At 38.3% G+C, this 12,897-nt stretch overlaps 1 protein-coding gene across 2 annotated transcripts in view; it reads right to left on the bottom strand.

The window, feature by feature from the left end:
- OPHN1 (oligophrenin 1) overlaps positions 1 to 12,897 on the bottom strand; it is a 479,266-nt gene that overhangs the window by 32,685 nt on the left and 433,684 nt on the right. For both annotated transcript variants that reach the window (XM_005880381.2, XM_005880380.2), the window contains exon 20: positions 6,658 to 6,808. In XM_005880381.2, the coding sequence (XP_005880443.1) occupies positions 6,658 to 6,808 (151 nt within the window). The remainder of the gene's footprint in view (positions 1 to 6,657; positions 6,809 to 12,897) is intronic.

Raw genomic sequence — 12,897 nt, 5'->3', positions numbered from 1 at the left:
GTCAGGCCGCTGAGAGCTGTCTGACCAAAGGCTGATTCTGGCTGATTCTGTGGGGGTGGGACTTCCTCCTCCCTGATGTCAGTTTCCACAGCTGTGATGAGGAAGCTAGGGTGACAGAGGGAGCCGTGCCCTCCAAGCGGCCCTTCCTCTCACTTTGCTCTATGTCCAGCAGTCTCCTGCTCTGCCAAGTTATCCAAACCTCCCGCTCTCCGCCTGCCCTTCTCCCACTCTGCTCTCCACCAGCAAGGTCCCAGGAACCCATGGACGTTGCTAGGCGTGGGTGGCCTCACCTCCCATGCCAGCAATGGTGCCAGGAGCCCGAGGTCTTGGCCGCTGTCGCCTCCTGGGGCGCCTAACACCTGCATATGCAAATTAACCGCCATCTTTGTCGGGTTAATTTGCATAGTCACTCTGATTGGCTGGTGGGCGTGGCTTGTGGGCATGGCTTGAGCATAGCGGAGGGATGGCTAATTTGCATGTTTCTCTTTTATTATATGGGATAGTCTCTATATCATTTATTTCTGCTCTGATCTTTATTATTTCCTTCCTTCTACTTACTCAGGGCTTTTCTTGTTGCTCTCTTTCTAATTCTTTAAGTTGTAAGGTTAAATAATTTATTAGCAGTTTTTCTTGTTTTGTGTGGTAGGCCTGTAGTGCTATAAACTTCCCTCTGAGGAATGCTTTCACTGTGTCCCATAAACTTTGAATTGCTGTGTTTTCATTGTCATTTGTTTTCAATATGTTTTTTATTTCTTGTTTGGTCTCTTTGGTAACTCACTCATTGTTTAATAGCATGCTATTTAGCCTCCAAGTGTTTGATTTTTAATTGTTTTTATTGCAGTTGATTTCTTTTTTTCATGTCATTGTGATCTGATAAGATGCATGATATGATTTCAATCTTCTTGAATTCGAATGGACTTATCCTGTGTCCTAATATGTGGTCTATCTTTGAAAATGTCCCATATGCACTTGAGAAGAATGTATATTCCGTAGCTTTGGGGTGAAATGTTCTGAAGAAATTAATCAGTTCTATCTGATCTAGTGAGTAGTTTAGGATTGATGTTTCTTTGTTGATTTTTTTTTCTGAGTATTTATCCAGTGATGTCAGTGGAGGTATTAAAGTCCCCTACTATGATTGTATTGCTGTAGATCTCTCCCTTGATATTTTCCAGAAGTTTTTTATGTATTTGGATGCTCCTGTATTGGGTGCATATATGTTTACCTGACTTATATCCTCTTCTTCTACCGATCCCTTTAGTATTATGAAGTGGCCTTCTTTATCTCTTGTTATGGCCTTCACTTTGAGGTCTATTTTGTCAGATATAAGTATTGCTACCCCAGTTTTTTTTTTCTTTTTCTCATGTGAATATTTGCTAATACTCCACTGTGAAGCTGTCCTGTCCTTGGCTTTTGTTTGCTGTGTGTTTTGTTTGTTTGTTTGTTTTTCTGCTTCAATTTCATCAAATGTGATTGACCTTTTTAGATTTTCTGATTCTTCTTGATGCAAGTGTGGAAAGTTGTATTTTTCTTGGAATTTTTCCATTTCGTTCAGGTTGTCCAGCTTGTTGGCATATTGTTGTTCATAGTATTTTTATGATCCTTTTTATTTCTGTGGGGTAAGTTGTTACTTCACCTCTCTCATTTCTAATTTTATTTATATTTTTTCTTGATGAGTCTGTCTAAAGTTCCATCAATATTATTTATCTTTTCAATGAACCAGCTCTTGGTGTCATTTATATTTTGTATTGTTCTTTTAGTCTGTATGTCATTTATTTCTGCTCTGATCAGTATTATTTCCTTCATTCTACATACTCTGGGCTTTTCTTGTTGTTCTATTTCTAATTCTTTAAGTTGCAGGGTTAAATTGTTTATTAGCCATTTTTCTTGTTTCTTGAGGTAGGCCTGTAGTGCTATGAACGTCCCTCTCAGGACTGCTTTTGCTGTGTCACATAGATTTTCTTTAAATTTATTTCTTGATTTCATTAGTAAACCATTCATTATTTAATAGCATGCTTTTTAGCCTCCATGTGTTTGAATGTTTTGGGGTGTTTTATTGCAGTTGATCTCTAGTTTCATGTCATTGTGAGCTGAAAATATGCTTGATATGATTTCAGTAATCTTGAATTTGTAGAGACTTAATTTGTGTCCTGACATGTGGTCTACCTTTGAGAATGTCCCATGTGCACTTGAGAAGAATGCATATTCTACAGCTTTGGAGTGAAATGTTCTGTAAATGTTTATTAAATCCATTTGATCTAGTGTGTTGTTTAGAGTTGCTGTCTCTTTTCTGATTTTTTTTTTTGTCTAGAATATCTATCCAGTGATGTCAGTGGGTTGTTAAAGTTCCATACTATGATTGTATTGCTGTCCATCTCTCACTTAAAATCCTCCAGAAGTGTTTTCATATATATTTAGGTGCTCCTATATTGGGTGCATATATGTTTACCAGCTATATCCTCTTGTTGTATCAATCCCTTTAGGATTATGAAGTTGGCTTCATTGTCTCTTGTTATGGCCTTCATTTTGAAGTATATTTTGCCAGATATAAATATTGCTACCACAGCTTTTTTTTATTTCCATTTGCATGGAAAAATTTTTTTGCATCCCTTCACTTTCATACTGTGTGAATCTTTTGTTCTGAGGTTAGTCTCTTGTAGACAACATATGTATGGGTCATGTTTTCTTATTCATTTAACTACCCCTTTGTCTTTCGATTGGAGCATTTAAGCCATTTACATCGACATTTTTATTCTTTATATCTATTTTACTCTTTCTTTCTCTATTACTTTTTCTTGAAAAATTCCTTTAGCATTTCCTGCAGTGTAGGTTTGGTGGTAATAAACTTCTTTAGCCTTTTTTTTTTAATCTTCGAAGCTCCTACTTTCACCTTCAATTTTGATTGATAGTCTTGCTGGATAGAGTAGTCTTGGATTCAGTCCCTGGCTTTTCATTACTCTGTATACTTCATGCTACTCCATTTTTGCCTGATGTTTTTCTGTTGAGAAAACATTTGCTTGTCTAATGGGAGCTCCCTTGTAGGTCATCTCTGTCTCTCTCTTGCAGCCTTTAAGTTCCTTTCTTTGTCTTTAACAATTGTCATTTTAATTATGATGTGTCCTGGTGTGAATCTTTTTGGGTTCATTTTAATTGGGACTGTCTGTGTTTCCTAGACTTGTGTTACTTTTTTCACCAGGTCAGGGAAGTTTTCTGTCATCATTTCTTCAAACAGGTTCTCTATTTTTTGCTCAAATTCTTTTCCTTCTGGTAGCCCTATTATGCAGGTCGTTGTGGCAGTTCTGTGCATTTGGGGGCATGAGGTCATGTCTACTAGGTGGTTTCAAGCAGTGGGGCCATTTGTCCAGGGGTACCAGGTCAGACACAATGGGTTTCAGTGGCAGGTCTGTGCATCTGGGGGCATTGGGCCATGGTGGCAAGGCTGGTCACACCACATGAAAGCAGTGGGGCCAGTTGTCCAAGAGCATCTGGTCTGTCATGGTGTGTGGGGGTGGCAGACCTCTGGGTCCAGGTGTCAAGGTGGTGAGGTTGGCAGTGTACTCCACTGGTGGAAGAGGCAGCCCAACTTGGTGCTGCTCAACTGATGCAGGAGGCTTACAGGGGTTGTTCAGGTGGTGTAGGGGGCAGGGTGAGCCAGGCACTGCTCTGCTGATGGAGGAAGAAGGGTTGGCTAAACATCCAACTTGCCAATATGGCAGGGCAGGCCAGATGCTCCATTCACAGGAGGGTCGGCCAGGTGCTCAGCTCACGTAGGGTCAACGTTCCACTCGCCAATGTGGCAGGGCAGGCCCCAGACACTGCTTGTCAAGGCATCCTGCCAGTCCTCCAAGGCCCACAGTCCAGGCACACCAAGCTGTTATGTCTAGTCTGTGTGTCCAGAGGTTTCAGGTCCCAGCAGTGGGGGCATGTGCTTCCATCCTTTGCTTAGGGGTACTGAGGTAGGGCTACTCCTTGCAGCCTCTTCCCACAGAGGACCCTGTAGGTCCTTCAAAATGGCATGCTCTCCACTTTCAAGCATAGAGAAACACCTGGTTGTGCATCACACAGCAGCTCTTCTGCTGGAGCGACCAACCCCGACCACCTCCACTCCCCCTCTCCCACCCAGCTCCTTCTGAAAAATGCCCTCCCACATTCACAACCACAAACACTCTCCCGCGCACCCACTCACACAATAACCCTCACTCCAGTCCTGTCCTCTGCCACATTGGTCCTGCCATTTTCTTAATTGTTTCTGACTCTTACATTTTTTTCTTCCATTCTTGGCTGTCTTCCTTGATGTTTTGATTTTTTGTAGTGCCATACTTTGATTCCTTTCTGTATATATTTTGTATATCTGCTACAGGTATTATATTTGTATCATAAAGTTTACATAAAACATCCCATTTGTATAGCAGTCTGTTTTAAGTTGCTAGCAAAGTAACAGACTGCATACAGATTACATTTTAACTTCTCCTTCCCTTACATTTGTTATTAATATCATAATTTATATATTTTTAGGTTGTGTATCCATTAAATTATTATAGCTATAGTCATTTTTAATAATTTTATATTTTAACTTTTATACTGGTAAAAAGTGATTTACACACCTTCATAGTATTAGAACATTCTGAATTTGACTATATACTTGTCTTTAGCAATAAATTTTAAATACTTTTATGTGTTTCCATGTTGTTAGTTAGTGTCCATTTATTTTAACTTGAATAAAGTCTTTCAGAATTTCTTGGAAACCAGGTCTATTGGTAATGAAACCCCTCTGAATTTGTCTGGAAAAGTTTTATCATTCCTTCATTCAGAAAGACTGCTTTGTAAAGTGTAGTATTCTTGGTTGACAGGTTTTCCCCCCTTTCAGTACTTATCATATATCATTCCACTCTCTCAGGACATACAGGGTTTCTGCTGAGAAATCTGTTCATAGTGCTATAGTTTCTTTGTATGTGATGATTCATTTTTCTTGTGCTGCATTCAAAATTCTCTCTTGGTCCTGGTATTTTGAGAATTTAATAGAATATGTCTTAGTGAAAATCTCTTTATGTTTAATCTATTTGGGTTTCTTTGTGCTTCAAGGATCTGGATGCTCATTTCCCTCTCCAGATTTAATAAGTTTTCTTTCATTATTTCTTGAAATAAGCCCCTTCCCCCCCTCACCCCTTTTCTTCCTCTGCTCCTTCTGGGACTCTCATAATGTGTATATTACTTTGTAGACAATGTCCCATAAGTCTCTTAGGTTTCCTTTACTTTCGATCAATCTTTTTTTTTTCCTCTTTGTTCCTCTGACTAGATAATTTCATATGACCTATCTTTATGCTCACTAATTATTTCTTCTGCTTGGTCAAGGTTAAGTTGAAGCTCTCTATTGAATTTTTCTATGTAGTCATTGTGTTCTTCAGTTCCAGAATTTTAGTTTGGTTGTTTTCTATGGGTTCTATAACTTTCTTGGACTTCTCATGGGAATTCCTTGTCAGACAGTTCAAAGATCTCTGTTTCAATAGGGTCAGTTTCTGGTGCTTTATGTTGTTCCTTTGGGGGTGTAACATCTATGCAATTATTACTAATCCATGAGGCCTTATGTTGTTGTCTCTTTGAATAAGTAAGAAAATCTTCCAGTCTTTAGAGAGTGGCTTTGGAAAAGAAAACCTTTATCAGTCAGCACACAAGATAAAGGGTGGGCCATTTGATGAGATCCACAGGTGGACTTGCTGCTGAAGTTTTTAGGAAGGCTGATCCAAAGCCTAGGTCATTTGGTGGATAAGCCTGATGGAGTAAACTTGCAGCCTGGGGTCATAGGGCTGGCACATCATTGGGGTAGACCTAGAGGCTGGGTCCACAGGGGTATATCTTGGATGCTGGGTCTGTGGTTACATCATGAAGACTAGGGGAACAATGGCTGGCCTGAAGCTTGGTACCACAAGCTGGCCTGGTTCTGAGGCTTGCCTGGAGCCTGTGTCTATGGAGGCCAGAAGGGAATGGGTTGGTACTGGGGTTCACTGGGTAGGCCTGATGCTAGTGTCCAAAATTAAGTTGAGTGTTCACTTCACTCTCCTCCCCTTAGGTGCAGGGTAATTTCCTCAAACTGCAGTGTGTGAACTTGGGGGAAGAGTGACATGGGTAATATAAAAATGTTCTTCCTGCCATATGCCATGCACTTTTTCTTATTTTTGTGTCCTACCCAGGTGCTATAATCTCTCAGCTGGTTACCATGGCTCTCATGAAGGTATTTTGATGTATGGATGGTTGTACGAATTGATGTTACTCTGAGGGGACATGGTCTGGAAACTACTCTTCAGCCATCTTGCTGATATCATTACTCCATTTTAGCTGGATTTGAAATTAAAATCTCAGAACATTCAGAAAGCACATTGCTCACCCATTTCTATGTATTGAGGTACAAATCTAAGAACCTCCTGGATCCTCCACTGGCATCCTAAGGGATCATGGTAACTGGCTTTATAGGTTTATCCTTATCCTATTTACTGCCAAAGGACTAATTTGCTCTTTGGGCATACATTTTTTAAACCATGCTTTGTATGGCCCAGGAGCCAGGAAAAGTCTACATTTACATGGAGAAAAATGGCCACACCTCCACTTTTGCTTTCTTTGTGTCTAATCACTGTTAAGAAGCTAAAGGTAAATTTTAGTACTGACCTTCACTTTCATCTAGGGAAGAGGTATTATAGACAAGTGTCCTTTCCCGCAGCAAGCGCTTCGAAATCGTGATTGGTTTGTGCCTTCTAGCTGTCACTCGAGGTGGAGGCACTGGGGGTGCAGCACTTTCCTCAGGTGGGCCTGAATAGATCTGTAAAGGGGGAATATTTACAGGAAACAATTAGAAAGATCAAGTTTTTATCTCCCTATGCCAGTGATGGCAAACCTATGACACACGTGCCAGAGGTGACATGCAAACTCATTTTTTTGGTTGATTTTTCTTTGTTAAATGGCATTTAAATATATAAAATAAATATCAAAAATATAAATCTTTGTTTTACTATGGTTGCAAACAACAAAAAAAAATTTATATGTGACACGGCACCAGAGTTAAGTTAGGGTTTTTCAAAATGCTGACACGCCGAGCTCAAAAGGGTCGCCATCACTGCCCTATGCTAACTACTATTTGATGCCAGTCAGCATTACATCTAGAGTCTGCCATAGCAATTCTAAAATGACTAAAGAAATGGGGGAATTATTTTAATCACTCTAGCTACCAGCAAGTGTTTAGAAATCTCCTACCATGTTCAAGGCACATGATCTGGCATTTCTCAGTGTGGAAGAAATAATACAGACAAAAACTCCAACATCAGTAGTGGATTTTCCACTTACAGCCTGGGAAACCTTAGTCAAGTCACCTCCCATGTCTGAGCCTTAGCATCCTTATCTGTAACACAGATAGGGCGCAGTGATAAAAAAAGTGGAAACTGTAATCAAGGTATATGGCATGAGTAGGGGTGGGGTGTGGAGATAATGAAAAATACCCACATGTACTCAATATTTCTGAAAAGATACCAAAGAAACTGGTTATATTGTTTGCTTCAAGACAGGACTAATGAGTGGCTGAGGAAAGGATGAAGGAAAACTTATTTTCACTCCTATATCATTTTGGTCTTTTAAAATTTCATACCCTTTATGCATTACTTATTAAAGATAGGACAAAAACAAAGTGCCTTGGAAAATGTAAAATGTGTTGGATTGATGAGAGAGGGACTTTGATTAAAATTTTTATATAGTGTCTCACATGTCTTTGGGCAGAATGACATTTTGGCCAAAGAGTACACACTTTGGGAGGAAACACATATGTGCTGAGGGAGGGAGGTGACCCTTATTCAATGCAATAATGAAATCAACTCCAATGATTAGTGTAAAGAGAAATGTTAGAGCCCAACATTCTATCAGAAAAGAGTAAACATAGGCTGCATAGTCACGGGATTTATACGTTTGGAAACACAAGGCAAACTTGTGTTACACCTGGATAATGATAGAGAACAATACAAGAATATTCACAAGATAGTACATGTCTCAATGTCTCATGGCTTAGGGAAGAGAGACTATGACATAATAGTAAGCAGATGAGCTTTGAGATCGTACAGTTTGGGGTTATATTTCTGGTTCCACTATTATTTAGTAACAATATTATAAATAACTAAAATTTTGTGAGCATTTGCTTAGGTATTCTTATTCCTTGTTATTCATCAAATACTCCAGAGCCTTTGCACTGAGTATTTCATCTATTTGCAGTGCTCTACCTCCAAATATCCATGTAGCTTTCTCTCTCAATTACAGTAGGATTATGATCAAATATACTTTTAATAAGTCCTTCCAGGTGAATGTATCTAAAACGTTGACATGCTTCCCTCTACCCAACACTACCTATGCTCCTCTCCTGTTTAAGTTTTTTTTTCAATCCTCACCTGACGATAATTTTTCCACTGATTTTTTAAAGACAGAGTGGAAGAGAGAGGAGAGAAAGAGAGAAAAAGAAACACTGACATGAGAGGCACATCGATTGGTTGCCTCGGTAGGCACACAAACCAAGGCTGGGAATCAAACCGCAACTGAGATACATGCCCTTGACAAGGAATTGAACCTGTGATCCTTTGGTCCACGGTCCAATGCTCTAACCACTGAATCAAACCGGCCAGGGCTCCTGTTTAAGTTTTGTTCTTCTAAGCATTCCTTATCACTTTACAGCATAGTATATTGTGGTTATTTATTTTTGTTGTTGTCTGTCTCCTCACTCAATTGTAAGCTATATGGAAGTATATCATCATGTTCACTGCTATATCTCCAGCAATTAGTAGAGTGATTAGAATTGCTGAGCCAAAAGTCAAACACACTTAAAATTAAATGGCCCACTATAGCTACTCCCATTTTCCAGCTATGATAGTGCAAAAGGGACTAGATTAATATCTTCAGCCTGAAACAATAAAAAAAACTAGAAAAATACATGGAACAATGGTTTTCAAGGCATTTAAAATCTGACAATGAAGGACAGTGATACACGAGAGACAGGAAAAACTAATGAGATGAGCCCTATGATTGGTCCAGCTTATAGATTGGAGTCTGCACAACATAATGCATGGAGGGGAATTCAGGGGGAGCCCATCAGTCTCCCTAAGTTGATGACATTGAGTTGCAAGTATGGGGAGGGCAAAGAAGTGAGAGTTTTCATGGCAGACTACCAGAGAGAAGACTGATGCACAGAGAGTTATGGAAATCTGTAGGGGTTCTTTTTAAGACTTTAACTGAGTGCTGACCAACACATATGTGTGAGGCAAGAACCACATGATAAAATTACAGGGAACAATATCTAAGATCACAGAGTACCTGGAAGAGTTCCTATTCTCACCAACCACAATGAAAAATAGAATAATTCATAGGACACTGGGTAGAATACACAGAAAAGTTTTGCCTCATTAGCTAAAAAAAAACAAACACCCTAGAGGAAACACTATTCTTTTCCTGCCTAACAAACACTAAAAGAAATACTTTTAAAAGAAGTACTTTAAAAGAAAGCATCAAACTGTTTTCAAGTAACTTAAATGTATCTCAGAAAATAGCTTAAGAATATTATTTATAGGAATACAAAAAAAAAATGGCCAAGATCCAAGAAGGCAAAATTAGCAATGTCTTGCACCAAATAAGAATTAGAAGAAATAACATACCTCTTTTCAAATTTGGTGATTTTTATTTCTTTTTCTTGCCTAATTGCTCTGGCTAGGAATCCAATACTAAGTTGAATAGGAGTGCTAAGAGAGAGCACACTTGTATTGTTACTGATCTTAGTGAGAAAGCTGTACACTTTTGACATTTGAGTACGATGCTAGCTGTGGTCTTGTCATATATGAAGTGTTTTGTTGAGGTGCATTCCTTCAGTACCCAATTTTTAAAATATTTTTTTTATGAAAGGATGTTGAATTTTAGAAAATGCATTTTGTGCACCTAGTGAGATTATAATATGATTTTTATTTTTAATTCTATTAATGTGGTATATCACATTTATTGATTGTGTATGCTGAACCACCCTTGCTTCCCAGGGGTAAATCCCACTTAATCATGGTGTATTATCCTTTTAGTATGCTGTTGAATTTGATATGCTAGTATTTTGTTGAGAAATTTTGTGTCTATATTCAACAGATATATATGTTTGTAGTTTTCTTTTTTGTAGAGTCCTTATTTGACTTTGGTATCAAGGTAACTTTGGCATCATAAAATGAGTTTAGTAACATTCCCTTCTTTTCAATTTTTTTGAAGTTTGAGGAGGACTAGAATTAACTCTTCTTTTTATTTGGTAGAGTTCACCTATAAAGCCATCTAGTCCTGGGATTTTTTCTTTGTTTGGAGATTTCTGATTATTGATTCAATCTCCTCATTCATTATTATTATATTTTCTATTACTTCATGATTCAGTATTTGTAGGTTGTATGTTTCCAGGAATTTAACCTTCTTTTTTTAAAAAATGTATTTTTATTGATTTCAGAGAGGAAGGGAAAGGGAAAGAGAGAAACATCGATGATGACAGAGAATCACTGATCAGCTGCCTCCTGTAGGCCTCACACTGGGGATTGAGTAGCAACCTGGGCATATGCCCTGACTGGGAATTGAACCATGACCTCCTAGTTCACAGATTGATGCTCAACCTCTGAGGCATGCTGGCCAGGCTATCCTTCTTTTCCATGTTGTCCAATTTGTTGGCATACAATTATTTCTACTAAGTACCTTTCAATAATAACTTTAAACGTAAATGGACTAAATGCTCCAATCAAAAGACATCGTGTGGCTGAATGGATAAAAAGACATGACCCATATATATGCTGTCTATAAGAGATCCACCTCAGAATAAGGAACTTACACAGACTGAAAGTGAAGGGATGGAAAAATATCTTTCAGGCAAATGGAAATGAAAAAAAAAAAAAGCTGGAGTAGCATACTTATATCTGACAAAATAGACCTCAAAGTGAAGGCCATAACAAGAGATAAGGAAGGCCACTTCATAATACTAAAGAGATCGATACAACAAGAGGATATAACTCTGATAAACATATATGTACCCAATGCAGGAGCACCCAAATACATAAAAAAACTCCTGGAAGATATCAAGGGAGAGATCAACAACAATACAATCATAATAGGGGACTTTAATACACCACTGACATCACTGGTTAAATCCTCTAGACAAAAAAATCAGCAAAGATACAGCAATCCTAAATGACTCGCTAGATCAAATGGACTTAATTGACATCTTCAGAACATTTCACCCCAAAGCCACGGAATATATGTTCTTCTCAAGTGCACATGGGACATTTTCAAAAATAGACCACATATTGGGTCACAAGCAAAGTCTTCCCAAATTTATATCAAGCATTTTTTCAGATCACAGTGGCATATTAGAAATAAACTACAATAAAAACAATCCAAAAAATTCAAACACTTGGAAATTGAAAAGCATGCTATTAAACAATGATTGGGTTACCAAAGAGATCAAAGAAGAAATTGAAAACATCTTATTATTCTTAATATTTCTGTGGTATCTCCTTTTCATTTTCAAATATTTGAAGCTTCTCTCTTTATTTCTTAGTCAAGCTAAAGGTTTGTCATGTTTTGTTTATGTTTTCAAAACAAGAGCTCTTCGTTTCACTGATCTTTTCTATTGTTCATCTGATCTCTAGCTCATTTATTTCTGCTCTGATTTTGGTTATTTCCTTCCCTCTGTAAACTTTTGGCTTAGTTTGTTCTCCTTTTTCTCTTTTCTTAAGGTGTAAAGTTAGTTTCTTTATTTGACATCTTCCTTTTTCTTTAATGTAGGTGTTTATCTCTATAACATTCTCCTCTTAGAACTTCTTTTGCTATATCCCATAGGTTTTGATACATTTTTCCATTGCTTGTTTCTAAATATTATTTATTTACCTTGACCCATTTGTTTTCAAGAAGTGTGTTGTTTGGTTACTACCCTATTGGTGGATTTTCCAGTTTGCTTTCTGTTATTAATTTCTGTTTTCATACCATTGTGTACAGAAAAGATGCTTGGTATGATTTCAATCGTCTTACACTTATTAAGGCCCTTTTTGTGACCTAACATATTATCTATCCTTGAGGATGCTCCATGTACACTTGAGAAGAATGTGTACTCTACTGCTGTTGGGAGGCATGTTTTCTATAGGGCTGTTAGGTTCATTTGGTATATTTCTAATGTTTATTGATTTTCTGTCTGGATGATCTATGCATTATTTAAAGTAGGGTACTAAAGTCCTCTACCATTATTTTGTTGTTGTAAATTTCTCCCTATAGATATGTTAGGATTTTCTTTCTATATTTAGGTGCTCTAAAGTTGGGTGAGTATATAATTTAACTATGATATCCTCTTGATGAATAGACCACTTTATCATCTATAATAATAAAAGCATAATATGCTAATTAGACTGGATGACCTTCTGGATGAAGCCAGGGCTGCGAGGGCCGAGCCTCTTGCACGAATTTCGTGCATCAAGCCTCTAGCAGAGATATAAAGCATAGTGTAATGAATAGTATAGTCAATAATACTGTACTATAATGATGTAATATGATACCTATTGCTTCCATAGCAATTATATTATCTAATCTAATAAAAGAGAAACATGCAAATGGACCGCACCTCCGCTATGCCCCAAGCCATGCCCACTAGCCAATCAGAGTGACTATATGCAAATTAACCCAACCAAGATGGCTGCTGGCAGCCACGGAGCTGGAGCAAGCAGGAGGCTTGGTTGCCCCGGTGATGGAGGAAGTCAAGCTTCCCACCTGCCTTGGCTGGCTGTGGCATCAGCTCAAGTCAACAAAGTTTCAATTATAGAAGATAAATAAATCCCAGATACCTGCTTCCAGCCAGCCTCCACTGGGAGCTTGGGTGGCTGGGGG

The sequence above is a fragment of the Myotis brandtii genome, unplaced genomic scaffold, assembly GCF_000412655.1.
Source record: "Myotis brandtii unplaced genomic scaffold, ASM41265v1 scaffold635, whole genome shotgun sequence".
NCBI classification, from domain to species: domain Eukaryota; kingdom Metazoa; phylum Chordata; class Mammalia; order Chiroptera; family Vespertilionidae; genus Myotis; species Myotis brandtii.
The sequence above is the reverse complement of the archived record's forward strand: the minus strand, read 5'-3'. Positions and strand labels throughout refer to the sequence as shown.